A 16,040-nucleotide genomic window follows, 5' to 3' on the forward strand; every position below is an offset into this window, starting at 1 on the left:
CTTGAATTTTCTGCCAGGTGCTCGCACTGATACGAAGCATGGAGAGGCTCTGTGGTGCTCCCCTACACAGGAACATCTCCAGGGCCTTGGAGCTCCACCTGGAAGCCATCCAGGTGGCCCAGGCACGGCGGAACGATGCGATTGGGAATGCTGCCAACCCCCAGAGCCACGGGGGGCCACGCTACAGCAACGAGAAAGGTAATGCTGCCCCTTCCTGCAGCCCTCAGAGCTTTTTTGGGAGTTTAATTGTGAGTGTGTTCCTCTTAAAAATGTAAATTTGGAATATGCAGCAATTGCTGTCGCTTCAGCGAAAGGAAGTTTGCAAATAGACTCTTGTTGCTTTTTAAGACTTTAAATTGGGTTTGTTTGGTTTATGTATTTTGTTTTGCTGTTATTATTTTAAAAAATTGCTGGTTTTTCCTCTTGACTAGGAGGCAACTGTAAGAGCTCCTCAGTGACATTATATAACCATAAGTGGTTGTCCTAAAAGCAAAAATACACCCATTTTTAAAATACACTCATTATTTCCTGATATGGCTAAACTTTTTTTTCTCTTCAGCTTATAAAATAGTAAAAAAATTGCCAGTGTTGTGCAAAACAATTGTTTGCCTTACCTAACTCACAAACCCACCAGGAATGACATTCCACGTTCCCCAGATTCTGTTGAAGTAAAGCCAGAATAACCTGGAGCAGCAGTAAATGTGGCAATTTATGGTTTGGGGTTAAAGATCATATTTTTTTTTCTTCAGAAACTATCTGTGTCTCAGAACAAAAGAGGAATTCACTCCTTAGTGCTGAAGTGGACAGTGAAGTTCCTTTGGCTGTGGAATAGCTCTTCTTGTGAGGGAAAGATAAGCAAAATATTTTGCTTTTGCAATTCAGGTGTCAAAAATTAAAATATAAAATTAATCTAAAATGTCATGCCCTTAAAACAAGAGATCTATCTGCAATTTGGCTTTTAAAATAACTTGCAAATCTTTGATGTGACTTTAACTCCAAGTGTGAGTCAGGAGCAGTATAAGGAAGGTTCTTGGCTAGGCAGGAGAAGTAGGACACAGATTTTAAGTGGATGATTATGGTTAGATTTAATGCCAATACACCATCCAAATATTGCCAATACAGCATCTAAATATTGCCAATACTGTAAATAACAGCTCTGTCATCTGTTACAATGAGTTATGGCTTCAGCAGGTCCTGGTCCCTCCTGCTGAGTCTCAGGTTTTGGTGAGACCCCCTCCCCTCCTGAATTCCCAGAGGAGTGTAGGAGCAGCTTGGTCCACTTAGTCCCAGATTTCATCAACATTTCTGTCTGCAAAGTTGCAGTTTTGGTTGGAAATGGGCAGGTTTGCAATTCCTGGCCTTGCAGGATTTGTAGTTGCAAACGAATCCCCTGTGGAGCTGCTTTAAGATTTCATTTGTGTATTTGACCAGATCTTTGTGCCTTTACTCACCCATCCAAAAACAAATGTTCCCTTCTTCCTGCAAAATCAAAAAACTGCCTGCAGCCTCAGCAGACCAGTTTGCCCAGTATCCACCAGCATTTTGAGCCTTTTGCAGCATTTTGGATCCTTTTTCCACTGACAATTCATGTGAGAGGTTGCAGCTGTCGTTACTGGTGCAGCTCAGCTGCTCCTTGAGCACAGCTTGCTCGGAGCTGTGAGTTGAACAAATTTATCCAATTAAATTTTTTTTTTAATAATGTATTGGAGTTCTGGCTGCTGAGAATTTCAGATTTTCTGTGCTGCCAGGCACTGACCCCCAGGAGAACACTGCATTGATCTGAGGCCGTGGAGAAGCTTCCAAAATGGAATCACAGAACTGGGATTGTGGGGGTGGAGTTTGGATAGAAGTGTGTGATATCACAGGCTGGGAAACTCAGACTTTGAGGGTTTAGAATACAGAATGGATATAAAGTAAGATGGAGGTTTAGGGTGGAGGCTGCTCCTTCTTCTTCACCTTCTTCTCCTTGGGTTTGGGTGATGTTTTGTAATTGGATATAAAAGTCTGCATTGCAGACTTTGAGAGATCACTTATTGGGTTAAAAGTGAAAATAATTGAGGTGTCATTTCTTAATTAGACAGTTTAGCCTTTAAAAGACCTTGTAACCAGAGCTAGTTAGCCATTTTGTGCCTTGTTAATGAAGGACTGCAGAACTCACTGCTGTGAGACTGTAACATTGATAAGAAATAATGAACATCTAATTCTAAATGCAAACTATGGTCCTGAGTGCCTTCAATCCCAACCCTGACAGAGGCAGAAAGAGAAATCAAAACCTGTCAGTAACGTTTCCAGGCTTGTGCAGTTATGTATAATAGATAAATTTTGTGCCATTTCTAATATGATACATGTGATATTGAATATTTGTTAGAGTAGACACGTTTGTATTAGGAGTCCCCTCAACCCTTGCAGGCAAAACCTGGTGTATATTAAAAACTGATTTACAGGTAAAAGGATGTGGCTGGCCAGGGATGGGACACGGGGCACTGATCATTGCGTGAACGACCCGAGATGGATCTCATGGAAATCCTCGGGCAGATCCATGTGAATGCAGGTTCCCATAAATTTCATCGAGGGATTCAACAACTCCAGACACTGAATTGTTCTCCCTCATCACCAACAAAGAAAATCTTATTAACATATAGACTCTGAATAGAAGAATTGCTGAAATCTTGGCCTCAGATGGATTTTTCCCTATAAAAACTGCTTGTGCCAGGATGGAGGTGTGTGGGCACAGAGGAAAACCTCTGCTGAGGCTGACTCTGTGTTGCACACCCAGTGCCGGCCCCAGGCTCGGCTCTGTTCTTTCCTTGTGGCTGGCTAGATAGAATTTAATTGCAAATAAATATTTTATCTTTTCATCTTAAATTTGGCCGGAGAAGTATTCATTTGTCACGCAGTGATGTGTTTTTTGCTGTTGTTGCAGGTGTGCTGGCCCTGGCAGCTGCCCTGCGAGCCCTGGCTGGTGCCACGCGCCGGGCGCGCACCGCGCTCTGGTGCGCACTGCAGCTGGCTCTGCCAAAATCCCCGCCTGCCGCACCCCAAAATCAGCACCTCCTCCTGCAACGGCTTTGCTCCTCAAGCACAAGCAGCCAGGGGAAAAGCAGCGTGGAGCAGGAAAGCAGAGGAAGTGACAAAGCTGAGGAAGCGAGGAAGATTTTGGAATAATCGCCGATAATAAAACGGAAAGCCGAGGATGGGGAGGGAAGGGCTCAGGTCCTGCCCAGCACTGCGAGAGGTGGATTTCATGGGATGGCAGGAAGAGGTTAATTAAAAAAAAAGGGTTAATTAAGGTGCCTGGTCAGCGCTGCAGTTGTGGCACTGTGATTCTGGTGTGGTGGGACTCGGCTTGTGGTGATGTTGCTGCAGTTTCAGCGTTGCTGCTGAGAATTTTAATGTCCAGAGGAGCTGAACAAGGGCTGAGCTTCCCTCCTGTGCTTACCCAAAGCTCTGAGTCCACCAGGACCTGAGCAACCAGAGTCTGCTAGAACTTAATTCTCTTTTTTTTTCAGTTATTGAGACCATTTAGGATATTTGAAGGTACTCGACAGTCCTTCAGGGTTTGTTTTATTTTTATTTTTTGCACCATGTGTAGTTCTCTTCAGAGCCAAAGTGATCACTGAGTGGTTTGCACCCCATCACTGTGTGGGAGCAATCCACGCTGCTGTGGTGGTGTTTTTTTGGGACAAGTTGTCTCTGTCTGACAGGAATAATCAGTGTTCAGTGCTGATTTTGAGAGAGTTTTGTGCTGCCAGTTCAGTTTCCAGCACAGCCAGTGTGAGCTGAGCTTTTCCACAGAATTGTCCACTTTGTATTTTCCACTAAAAAAAGTGGATTTTTGTAGCTTTGCAGTGTGAGCTGCGTGGAAGTGCACGTTAACAGGTGTCAGAAAACTTTCTCAGGATTAGAAATTAGATGTATTGATTCTTCAGTGGGTTTAAAACCAGTAACAATATACCATAGTATGCACTTAATTAAAAAAAACTATTATTTGTTATTAATATATGTTCACGGTACTATAATTTTTTTTTCAGACACATTGCATATTTATTTTAATGTCTTCATTGAATGTTTATTGAAAAATCTATTTTAGTAATATGAAGTTAAATATTTTGCCAAATCTTCCAAATATTCATATTTAATGATTTACTCAGGAACTCTGTATATTATTATACAAATATACATGTGGTATATAGGAATTCTTTGGGAAAGGGATGTTTGCAAAATATTTACACAAAGCTAATTATTTACTAGGTTACCAAAGCTCTTTCACGGATTATTTTTTTGGTGTGGAAGGTTTAATATATTTAATTGCTTTTAATTAGTCTCCATTGTGTGGCTTAGACAATCAGTGTGGTTGTTCAGGGTGAAAACTAGTAAAGAATAATTAATTCAAGGTGTGACCTTAGGGCATTTAGGAATATTTTAATGCTTTAACAACTGTATTGCTGTTCCACAATCTCCTAACATGTACTAATAATTAAGGTTCTTGAGTATCAGAATATTAATGAACAGCTTTGGAGAGCAGTTCTTGGGTTAGAAGTGAATTTAGTTGGGGATTTAAGCAAAACTGGAAGGACAAAAATGAAGATTTTTGTATCGTGTGGTCTTTAGTGTCAAACTTGACATTTTTGTGGGTAATTATAGAGCTGTTCACATATATATTTGTACTTGCAAAATTGTTCCAAATGCAGTTGTGTAGTTGTGGATCCGTGGATGTTTCTAGAGCAGATTTTGTCTCAGTTGTGCCATCCTTAACTCCACTGAGGCGTGAGAATTTGTAGCTGAAATTTACCCAGGCCTCATTGTAATCCACTGAGTAAAATTTAAAAGCAAAAGTAGATAGAAATCAGATAATTACTATAGCAAAATTATGGTTTTTCCCCCTAAAGAAAGTGAATTCCACTTAAAAATTATTAATTCCACATAAAATTCCAAAATTATTAATTACACATGAAATTCCACGTAAAAGATTATTTCAAACCTTAGCCTAAAAAACAAGCACCAGAGTTATTTTAGTGTGTTTTCTCTCTGTGTACATGGAATTTATTTGCACAAACTAATTCCAGAAGGTTCAATCTGCATTTGTGAAACTGATTGTGCTCTACAGCTTAAAAGTGGAGTTTGCAGGATTTCAGTTCGTGGGTGATTTGGGGGTTTAATTAGCCAAATTAAAATTAATTTATCATTGCTGTGCTGGCAGAAAATCAGGATTTGAGAGTCTGGATCTTGAGTTTTTTTCTGTTTACACAGCCAGGGTTGTTTTGTAGTGGTGAATGTTTAGGGTATGATTGGTTCATATTGTACTGCTCACGTGTTAATTAATGCTCTTAATTAGTTCATCATTAACGTGCCTTTAACAATCTCATTTTTCCAGAGTGTTAAGAAGCCGTGTGGTCACTTCTGGTTCCAATTCCAGTTTAGGAATGCGTTTTAAAGGGTTACACGTGATTGCAATCGGCACACAGTTGTTAATTACACTAATTGCACTCAGAGCTGATGAGGTTTGGGTTCCTTGAGGAGCTCTGTGCCTCTGGGATGTCCCCCTGGATCATGTGCCAGGGTCAGGTCCTGCAAATGCTCCTGTTCCACTTGGCCTCGCTCAGTTTGCTTCACAAAAACTCCAGGTCTTCAAGCAAAAACAAGTTTTTCTTGACAAAAATAAGTTTTAATCTTTTTTTTTTTTTAGTGCCCTTTTCTTTAAACGAGTTTGTGATTATGGAACTGCATCACACCTAGAATGAGTTGTCTTCAATTCCTAATTTCAGAATGCCCCACTTCTGTTGTTTTATTACAAAACCTTTTGCATTTTAAAGGGAAAAACCCCACTTTATTTTATAAAACAACACCTGGAGTTGCAGCAGCTCTGTCAGAACATAATTTTCACTGCCTCGTGTTCAATTTGGCAGCAAGGTACAAATTCTGCAAGTCTTGCACTGAATTTTTGGTGTGAATAAGCACAAGTGTAATGCTTGTATTCACATTTTACTGACTTCAGGGAAAGCAGAATTGAGGTTTTGGGTCACACTTAAGCCAAAGAGGTGGTTTTGGTTTGGAGTTAGGTTTGATGTTATGGAGAGAAAACAAAATTCCCCCTTCCCTCCCTGTTTTGAGAAGCTATCAGGTAAAAAATTCAGTTTATTCCCTTTTCTTCCACCTCCACCCCTCCACTCAGCTTTCTTGAGATTTTATTGTTTGGGTTTTTTCCCCTGTTTTGATTTATGCTTTTTGAATTTTTGGGGTGGGCTGAAGAAGGTGGCAGAGTTGTGAGCAGTCCTGGTGGCAGGGACACTGGATTGCTCCACTTTAAATAAATTGAATACTCAGTTGTCCCTTTCTGAGTCAGGATTATTATCAGGGTACTTTTTGATAGTTGGTAGTGAAACTTTAATGCTTTAAAATCCCAAATTTATAGTCCAGTACAATGTAGACTTAAGAATTACAATTATTTCTGTATTCTGTGTAAATAACTGAAGGTTTTTGATTATTCAACCTTATTAATTCCCAGAAGGGAGGACAACAGCAGGGAAGACCTTTTTTTTTTTTTTTTAACTTTATTTTTAACTCTTTATTATTTGTATTTCTGGTTATAGATTTTGTATCTCTGTTTTTCTTTATCCACAGGGCCCCTCTGGCAGTTAAGCTACTCTGATGCTATTTATATAAAACTAAAACTCAGAAATTGGTATTAATTTGTTATTTCCATTAGAGCAGCAGGCAGGGAGGTTATTTAAATTTTTAAGTTCATGCTGCTTGTCTTGCTGTGGCCTTTTCAGGAGTGGGTGACATTTAGTTCCCAAACTGCTGCTATTGCACTTTTATCCTTTCCAAACTCAATATTTTTATTTTGCTGCTGGAATTTACCACCACTATCAATATTTTTGTCTGTACCTGGGTGTGTGAAATTTGGAAATGATTTCTTCTTTTTTTTTTTTTTTTTTTTTGGGGGGCCTATTCTTTGTTTGAGAGCTGCAATTTTCACAAATGCTGCATCGTGGCACAGCCCAAAGCAGTGGGATTTGGGGATTTTGTTCTTTTTATCTTTATTTCTTGTGTTCTTTATAGCTTTGTTTCTGTTGTAGAGTATGTGCTAAAAACTAAATGTTAAATTCTTTATGGCCACAGTCTGCTACAGAGATATTTATTTATTTTTCCTAATGGAGTCGTTGAAGTGGAACAACTTTGAGTTATTGATTATTTATTGTTTGTAGATGGAGCAGGGAGCACTTCACAGCAGTCAATATGAGGGCAGTTGACTGTGGAATATATATTATAATTCTTATTTTTGGATAATTGGGCTGCTGAAGAGCTGAGTGTGCTCCTGCTTCCACTGAAGCCACAGCTTTTAAGAGATTTCTGTCTTGATTTGGCTTTGTTGCTTTACCTTGAGATCAGGAACTCATTAAACACAAAGTCAATAATTCCCCTTGAACATGTACAAAGAAGCTCTGGAGGGATGAGCTCCCAGCCTCTTTTAGAAGGATTCTTGCAATCAGCCTGGAGAATTTTGATTTCTCCTAAAGCTGAGGAATGTGCCTGCTGCAGGAACTGGGGGTTTCTGGGAATTTTTGCACCTCGTTTTCTCCTGTTCTGCTTCGAGGGAAATAGAGCCTTAACCATGCTGAGATCTTGATTTATTATTCCCTGTGCAGTTTGTCCATGGCAGTCACCAGCACTTCTTTTTTTTCCTTTTTTTTCCTTTTCTTTCCTTTTTTTTTTCCTTTTTTTCTCCTTTTTTTTTTTCCTTTTTTCTTTTTTTTCCCTTTTTTTTTCCTTTTTTCCCCCTTTTTTTTCCTTTTTTCTCCTTTTTTTCTTTTTTTCCCTTTTTCCTTTTTTAAATTTTTTTCCTTTTTTTCCCTTTTCCCCCTTTTTTCCTTTTTTCCTTTTTTTCCTTTTTCCTTCTTTTCCTTTTTTTCCTTTTTTCCTTTTTTTCTCTTTTCTCTTTTCTCTTTTCCCTCTTTTCCCTCTTTTCTCTTTTCCCTCTTTTCTCTTTTCTCTTTTCCCTCTTTTCTCTTTTCCCTCTTTTCTCTTTTCCCTCTTTTTTCTCTTTTCTCTCTTTTCTCTTTTCTCTTTTCTCTTTTCTCTTTTCTCTTTTCTCTTTTCTCTTTTCTCTTTTCTCTTTTCTCTTTTCTCTTTTCTCTTTTCTCTTTTCTCTTTTCTCTTTTCTCTTTTCTCTTTTCTCCTTTTTTCTTTTCTCCTTTTTTCTTTTTTTCTTTTTTCTTTTTTTTTCTTTTTTTTCTTTTCTTTCTTTCCTTTTTTCATTTTTTCCTTTTTTTCCCTGCTTCTTTTTGTTTTCCCTTGTTTGTGTTTCCTTGCTTGTTATCACTTGAGATGTCTGATTTTTATCTTTTTTTTTTTTTTGGTAGAGAACTGCTTTGTAATTTTCTAAAATTAAAGAATTACTTTGCCAAGCAAATTTATCAGTGATATAGAATGAAAGGTCCTTATTTTTCTTCATTAGCAATACTGTAATCAAAGGTACTAAATAATGTGCTTAATGTACATGGCTGTGCTGTTAGAGACTAAAAATATATTGGGTTAGGAGCAACTTCTAAACAAATTGAGGAACTAGAGTTATAAATCCTCTTTGCTTGTTGCCAAATGAGCTTTAAAAAGGAAAATATTTGCATATAGTGTATTTTAAAAAGTGCACTGTTTAGAGAGAAAATAAATCAGAGTAAAAATCATTGCTAGACGAAGAGTGCTTTGTTTTTTACTGAATAAAACACAAATTGTTTATGCACAATAGTAACTTAATGAGCAGAGTTTTTTCACAGAATTAGGCTGTTTCCAATATATAGATGGGAAAAATAAGTTTCCTTTTATTTTTTATGACAAATATACAAAGATGAATAGTGTCTATATTTTAATAATACTGTTTGGTGTCTGAAGTGTATCATTTGCCTGTGTGGTAAAACTTATTTCCTTAAAATATCCCATTTTACACTGCTATTTCTGAAGGAGATTTTGGTTGGGCCTGACAGAAATATGTGAAATTATAACTTAGCCTAAAAAAGTGTTGATTATGCAAGATTTTAATCATTAATCAATTTAGGTTTATTTCAGTGTTTCTGTAAAACAACTGTGGATGTTTGAACGCTGCAAAAATCTTACTTCTACCTCTTGTGTAACATCCTTAAAATTCCCCTTCACAGATGTACTCTGATGTACCACAGGGTGACGTGCACCTCAACTTGGGAATTTCATCTGCTTTTCCTTTTATTTTCTTCTTTTATTGTGGAACACCAGGATGCCTTGTTATGGGGTTTGTGTTACTTGTGTGAGAGTCTTCAGAAACAGGAGAATTCTGTAGCAAGTCATGTCCAGTGGAATTTTCTGGCATTTTCTATGTATGTGGTTTAATTCCTTTTATTTGAATAATCACCTTTGTTGTGTGGATATCCCTAATAAATAGTGACAGCTTGTTTAGGTCAACTCATGCTGTTTTTCAGCTGCTGAATTTCAGTTTGGTAATTCTGTCTTGAGAAGACATGTTACGTGTTCATGACACAAATTAAAATCCTTTGTGTTTTTTGTGACTGGTTTTATTGCTTTAATTCTGTGGAAGAAGGGGGAGTTTGGGCAGTTGTTGAACTTGGGATCACACAGAAAATTCACATTTGCATCAAGTGGTTGAGAATAAAGGGAAGAGTTTAGTGAGGACTTCAAGAGATGTTATGGGGGAATTGGGATCAGTTTGGCACTTTTCTCAAAATAAATTGACAAATGGCCCAGATCTGGTTTTGTTGGCAGAGATCTGAAGCACAAGTCAAGAATTGCAAAGGCAACAACAGAATTTGGCTGGTTTGTCCTGTGGAGTTGAGTGTGATGTTCAAAACCTTGACTGGGAAAAGTTCCTTGCTTTGGAGTTTAAAATCAAAAAGTATTTTTTCCTTTTCTGGTGACAGGCAGAAAAAATAGATATGCTTGTTCTTCATTGGTGGAGAAGTTATAAAACATTATAAAAGTTATAAAATGGTGCTTTGGATAACCTAAAGATGTAATTTTTAGGTATTTCCATCATCAGCTGAGCTGTACATGTCAAATATCCCAAATTATCCCTTCTGAGCAGGTTTCTGTTGTTGTTGCTGATTGGACACGTGGTTTATAAATGAGTTTTGCAGACACTGCCAAGAAACCTCCTCTTTTTTTTCTCCTTTTGCAGAGAGAAGGGGATTTCCAGAGCAGATCATGAGAGAAACATCCCCTCCCCGAGGGGCATCTCTGCTGTTATTTGGCTGCAGCTTGGTTGCTTTGGTGCTTGTTCCAAAACACCTGTGATGGAATAAATGCAGCTATTTTAGTGCTGGCAGCTGGCCAGTGGAGATCCTCTGGAAAACAGGCACACGGGGAAATGTGTTCTTCCCAAACCAGGCTGTTACCATTCAGTATTTTACGCTGATTTTTAAATAATATTGATCAAAAGTGTTTTAAATCCACGTTTGTGTGATGGGCTGGGCTTTGTGAAGGTGTGAAATTCAGTAGTGCTGGTCTGATTTGAATAATAGTGCCATATAAAAAAAATCTGTGTTTCCGCAGTACCAACTCCCTCCACTTACTGAGGAGACCTTTGATTTGGAGCTGATGGATATTTATCTGATTAATATTAGATAAATACTTAATTTAAGAGTGTTGGGTTGCAAGAGCAGGGAATGAAAAAATAAAATTCGATAAATTCCATTAGATAAATGGAAAAAAAACCCAAAAACATTTCTGCTGTTGCTTATGGTACAGAATTCCCAGATCTTTGTGCCTTGGGTAGGTCACGACTGAAGGAGCTGTGGGGGTGTTCACTTAGAGAGAGAATTGTGATAACACAGATCTTTAACTTTGCTGACAGATGTTGGTTTGAGAGATGCAGATGGATTTCAGAGCTGTGAGAAGTCACTTTGTTAAATCCCAGATGGTTTGGGTTGGGAGGGACCTTAAAGCTCAGCTTGTTCTACCCCTGCCATGGCAGGGACACCTCCCACTATCCCAAGTTGCTGCAAGCCCTGTCCAACCTGGCCTGGAATAATCAATAATCTCATCAATAATTAGAAGATGCAGTGTCCTCTGGTGAGCTTTGAACTTCAGCTCATCCTCTTCTATAAATCCACAGCTTCCTCCTGTGGGAAATGGGTTTGTAGGGAATTCTCCAGGCCTGACAGAAGGCTCACACAGTGTGTGCATCCCTGTGCAAACCTTGAGATAAGAAATGCTGGCTTAGAAATGCCACGGAATAGGACAGACATTGCTGAGAGAGAAATGGAGCCAGACACAAACTTCAAAGGATGGCCTTGCAAACAAGACCAGATACTCTGGAGAAAGAGAATAAGGAAAATGCATTGTAGTAGGACCACAAGGGGTAATTTTAGATTATTTGCTTTAGGGCATTTTCAGCATGGTGTGGCCAAAGCTGATAGGCCATGAAACATTTATAATTTATTTATACTATATTGTATTTTGATATTATAATATATATATTTATAGTAAATATATATATTATATATATTATAATATTTATAGTGTATTGTAATTAGGAAATAATTGGCTTCTGGTTGTGATGGCCTGAATTATGACATCTGTATTGTCTCACCCTACACGAGATTGAAATGGAATGAAAGTTTTTAAAACACCTCTCATTGCATCATCTCTGGGTCAGAAAAGGGCTCAGTCCAACATCCCCCCCTCCCAGGAGCTGTTCCTGATCTCTCTTCTTGCTGTGCTGCAGGACCTGTTGAATGACAGAGTTCCAGAGTTCCTTTTGTTCTTCATGGGTTTCAGGGTGGCTTGTCCATTCTTGAAGCAAAAAGGGAAGAACTCAATGTCTGCTGGAGTTTAATCAATATAATTGTACCAGTGTGGCCCTGGAAGCTCGAGGATTTCCCCCAGAGCAGGAGGGACTGTAATCACTTAGATTTGAAAAATAAGATGGGTGATGTATCAGATGTTTAAACAGAAATAAGTGGGTTTAGAGGATTGGCTGAATTGGTGGGGTATTGCTTTCTTAATTCTGGAATCCATAAATCCATTTTCAGCAGGTGTCTGACGTGTGGTAAAGGAGATTTTAATGGAAAAGATGGATTTGTTATCCTGGTAGATCCCTGGCACTGCAAAGGCTGCAGGCAATTCCATTAAAATTCAGTGTCCAGAAGAACAGACAGCTCTTTAAGAGGGATTGAACAGAGGCAGTCACCGCTGTTAATGGGGGAAATAAAATTGTCTGGCTCCTATCGAGGTTTTTTTATCAGGGTACTCAAGTGAGTGGTGTCACCAGGAAGAAACGGGGATGGAGGCGTGTCTGGAATTCACTCTTGGATGCTGGTTCAGCCTTCACAAACCCTGAGTAAGTTACTCCACTCTTCTTGCTGAGCATGGAATCCAAGAATGGTTTGGGTTGGAAGGGGCATTAAAAATCATCCAGTTCCACCCCTGCTATGGGCAGAGACATCTTCCACCATCCCAGGTTGTTCCAAGCCCCATCCAGCTTTGCCCTGGACACTTCCAGGGATCCAGAGGCAGCCACAGCTGCTCTGGGCACCTGTGCAGTTCCTCAGCACCTCCACACAAAGGGATTCTTCCCCAATATCCCATCTAAACCTGCTCCCTTTCAATCTGGAGCCATTCCCCTTTTTCTCCCAGAAAATTTGGTCCTTGTCCCAAATCCCTCACCAGCAATGATGTCCGTGATGTTCTTGTCCTGTCTCTGTCCCAGGGTGGGTGCAGCTCAGCTGAAGCCACTGCTAAGCTGAGAGAACTCTTTTTCCCTCTGTTAATTTATCATAAGCAAAGTTGCATTTTGCTTTAATCAGAATCGCTTCAAAATCCCAGCCGAGTATCCGAGTTAGATTTTAAAGACAAATTCTGGCAGCAGTTGTGAAGCAGAGCTGTTCTGGGATGCAAATGTGTGTGAGTGAAAGCTTTCCTGGGTGCTTAATCATCTTGTAAATGATTGATTTGTGTTCCAGCTGAGGGCTGAATTCTGTTGTGATGTGGAAAGAAATGGCCTTTCTAGGATTATAAATCCATTGAGCAGACACTTTGTATTTTTCAAGTGTGGATGTGCATCCTGTTGGGATGCAATCACACTAGAGATCTGTAAGTGACACTGACTACAGCCAATACTTTTATAAATAATGATATAAATATCCATCACTGAGGAGAGCACACTTGAATAAAAACCTTGGTGCTTGCTCCTTCTCTCTTTCCTGAGGGATTTTTTGTCTGCCTACCAGAGGGTGTAAAAAAAAAAACCAACAAAAACAACCCAAACAATAAAATACATAAGTTCAAATTAACGGAAAATTGAAGAAGGTAATTTTCACGCAAGTAAAATATTTAAGGTAGTTTTATTAATGTAAAAAATAATTCAAGGTCATTTTCATGCAAGTAGAATATTTAAGGTCGTTTTATTAATGTAAAAACTATTTCCAGGTCATTTTCATGCAAGTAAAATATTTAAGCTAGTTTTATTAATGTAAAAAAATAATTCAAGGTCATTTTCATGCAAGTAGAATATTTAAGCTAGTTTTATTAATGTAAAAAATTATTTCAAGGTCATTTTCATGCAAGTAAAATATTTAAGCTAGTTTTATTAAGGTAAAAAATATCTCAAGGTCATTTTCATGCAATTAAAATATTTAAGGTAGTTTTATTTAAAAAAACAACCTGGTTGTCAGCCTTTTATGCAAATTTTCCTTTGTGTATCAAGTGTTTGTAGCCACTTTGTTGAGAATGTCACATCTCTGACAGATTGGGCTTTTCACAGAGGCACTGCTGGTGCTTGGATTGTACTGGGATTGATCCCTCGGGGGTGCTGGAAGAATTTAGAGTTTAAACATCTCCCTTGGCATCTCCAGCGTGTCCAAGGTGAGTCACAAACAGGATCTGCACTTGGTTTGGAATTCCCTGGAAAGCAGAACTCACCCAAGTAGAATGTGGCCATGAAATCTTTTTATTTTTGAGTAAAGCCATCACTGCCACCGGTTGTGGGGGTATTGCAAAAAGGGAAATGGTTTCTCTAGAATTCCAGAATGACCTTCAAGATCATCAAGTCCAACCCACCCCAACACCTCAACTCAGCCCTGGCACCCAGTGCCACATCCAGGCTCTGTTAAACACACCCAGGGATGGGGACTCCACCTCCTCCCCGGGCAGCCATTCCAGAACTTTATCACCTTTCTGTGAAAAACTTTTTCCTGATATCCAACCTGAGTTTCCCTTGGTGCAGCTCAAGGCTGTGTGCTCTGGTTCTGTCAGCTCCTGGAGAAAGAGCCCAGCCCCAGCTGAGCACAGCCACCTTTCAGGAGCTGTGGGGAGTGCTGAGCTCAGCCCTGAGTCTCCTTTTCTCCAGGCTGAGCACCCCCAGCTCCCTCAGGAGTTCCTCATGATGATGACAAAGGCTGAGCTGGAGAGGCAGAGTGGGATGAGCTGAGTCACCGGGAAGGTCTGGGGAATGTTTGGGATGAGGGAATGAACCCGTTTTATCCGTGCTGACGCATCTTCCTTAGCTGGGAGCAGAGCAGAGATGGATGCGAGTGACCGTGGAGCGCCCGTGGTGCTGCTTCAGCACCTCAAAATGGACATTTTGTGCAGGCAACTCTCTGAAAGGGATGAAGTTTTCTGAGTAAAAGACATTTAAAAAGGGAAATAATTGTCAGACTCCTGCTGTTAGATGAGTGTTTTGTTTTGTTTGTTTTTATTTTTTTAGCATGGGGCAGGTTGGACAGGGTTTGGAGCAACCTGGGGTAGTGGAAGGTGGAAAGAAGGGGTGGAAAATGATGTTTTTAGGGTCCTTTCCAACCCAAACCACTCTGGGGCTCTCTGTTTGGGTTTTTTGTTTTCTGTTTTGGATTGGTTTCTTCGTTTGGTTTTTTTTGTTGTTTTGTTTTTTGGGTTTTTTTTTTAGGTTTTTTTTTTTATATTTTTTTTTCCAGTGTTTTGGTTTTTTGTTTTCTTTTTTCTTTCTTTGTGGGTTTTTGTTTGCTCTGTACTGTGATGGTTTATTTGTTTGGGTTTTTTTAATAGAACTGTTTCTCAGGTTGTTTGGGTCCTTTCCAACCCAAACCACTCTGGTATTCTCTATTTGAACTTTTTGGTTGCTGTTTTGTTTTGGGTTGGTTGGGTTTTTTGGGGGATTTCTTTGATTTTCTTGGTGTTTGTTTGTTTTAGGGTTTTTTATTTATTTGTTTGTGGGTTTTGTTTGTCTTGTATTGTGATTGTTTATTTGTTTGGGTTTTTAAATAGAACTTGTTTTTGTGCTTTCCCATCCGAGCCACTCTGGGATTCTCTGGGTTTTTTGTTGTTGGTTGCTTTCTTTCGGTATTTTATTTGATTTTTTGGTGTTTGTTTGGTTTTTTTGTGTGTTCTTATTTGTTGTGGGGTTTTATTTGCTTTGTGCTGTGAATGTTTAATTATTTGGGGTTTTTTTAAATAGAACTATTTCTCAGGTTGCTCAGAGCCCAATCCAACCTGGCCTTGAACCCTTCCAGGGATGGGGAGTCCACATCCTCTGGGCAAAAAACCATATTTACACCAAGTGTGGGGTTTTCCTATGGCAATTGCACTGCCCTCAGTGCAAAAGAAGTTGTAAAATGTTTATTTCTACCAGCATCATATTTTTTTCCTCCTGTAGGAAATAAATTTGGCTCTGTGAGAGACCTGTAGACAGTTTGGGATTATGGTGCAGAGCTTTGTTCACTGTGAAAATGGAATAAATGGAAGGATTGGCCCAACAGAACCACACAGATTTTGCCATCAGAACCATATTTTTATTGAAAATCTGATTTTGGCAGAGTCCATTGAGACTTCAGCCACGCTTAGACTTCTACCATCCTAAAATTCAGGAGATAGCTTTTTAACCTTTTATTTAATGTGTGAGTGGTTTGTGGTTGATTTTTTTTTGTTTGTTTGTTTGATTGATTTTTTTTTTTTTTTTTTTTTTGGGGGGATCAGCAACTCCTCAGTTGTTTTGAAATGGGCGAAAATCCATTATGGGATGCACAAATCTGGCCACTCTTCAAACATCTCCAGGCATCCTGACAAAATGCTTGGGATATACA

At 39.1% G+C, this 16,040-nt stretch overlaps 1 protein-coding gene across 11 annotated transcripts in view; it reads left to right on the plus strand.

Moving 5' to 3' along the window:
* Nucleotides 1-15,238, plus strand: part of LOC144245902 (uncharacterized) — a 35,036-nt gene extending 19,798 nt beyond the window's left edge. For 4 of the 11 annotated variants that reach the window (XM_085562228.1, XM_085562225.1, XM_085562232.1 and 1 more), the window contains exons 9-10: nt 18-198; nt 2,924-7,735. In XM_085562228.1, coding sequence (XP_085418354.1) covers nt 18-198; nt 2,924-3,165 — 423 coding nt within the window. In that variant the 3' untranslated portion in view covers nt 3,166-7,735. Of the gene's footprint in view, nt 1-17; nt 199-2,923; nt 7,736-10,162 lie in introns of those variants that run through there. The other 7 variants (XR_014950264.1, XR_014950263.1, XR_014950258.1 and 4 more) reach the window with 7 other exon arrangements.
* Nucleotides 15,239-16,040: the final 802 nt, after the last annotated feature.

The sequence above is a fragment of the Lonchura striata genome, chromosome 2, assembly GCF_050655825.1.
Source record: "Lonchura striata isolate lonStrDom1 chromosome 2, ASM5065582v1, whole genome shotgun sequence".
Lineage (NCBI taxonomy): Eukaryota > Metazoa > Chordata > Aves > Passeriformes > Estrildidae > Lonchura > Lonchura striata.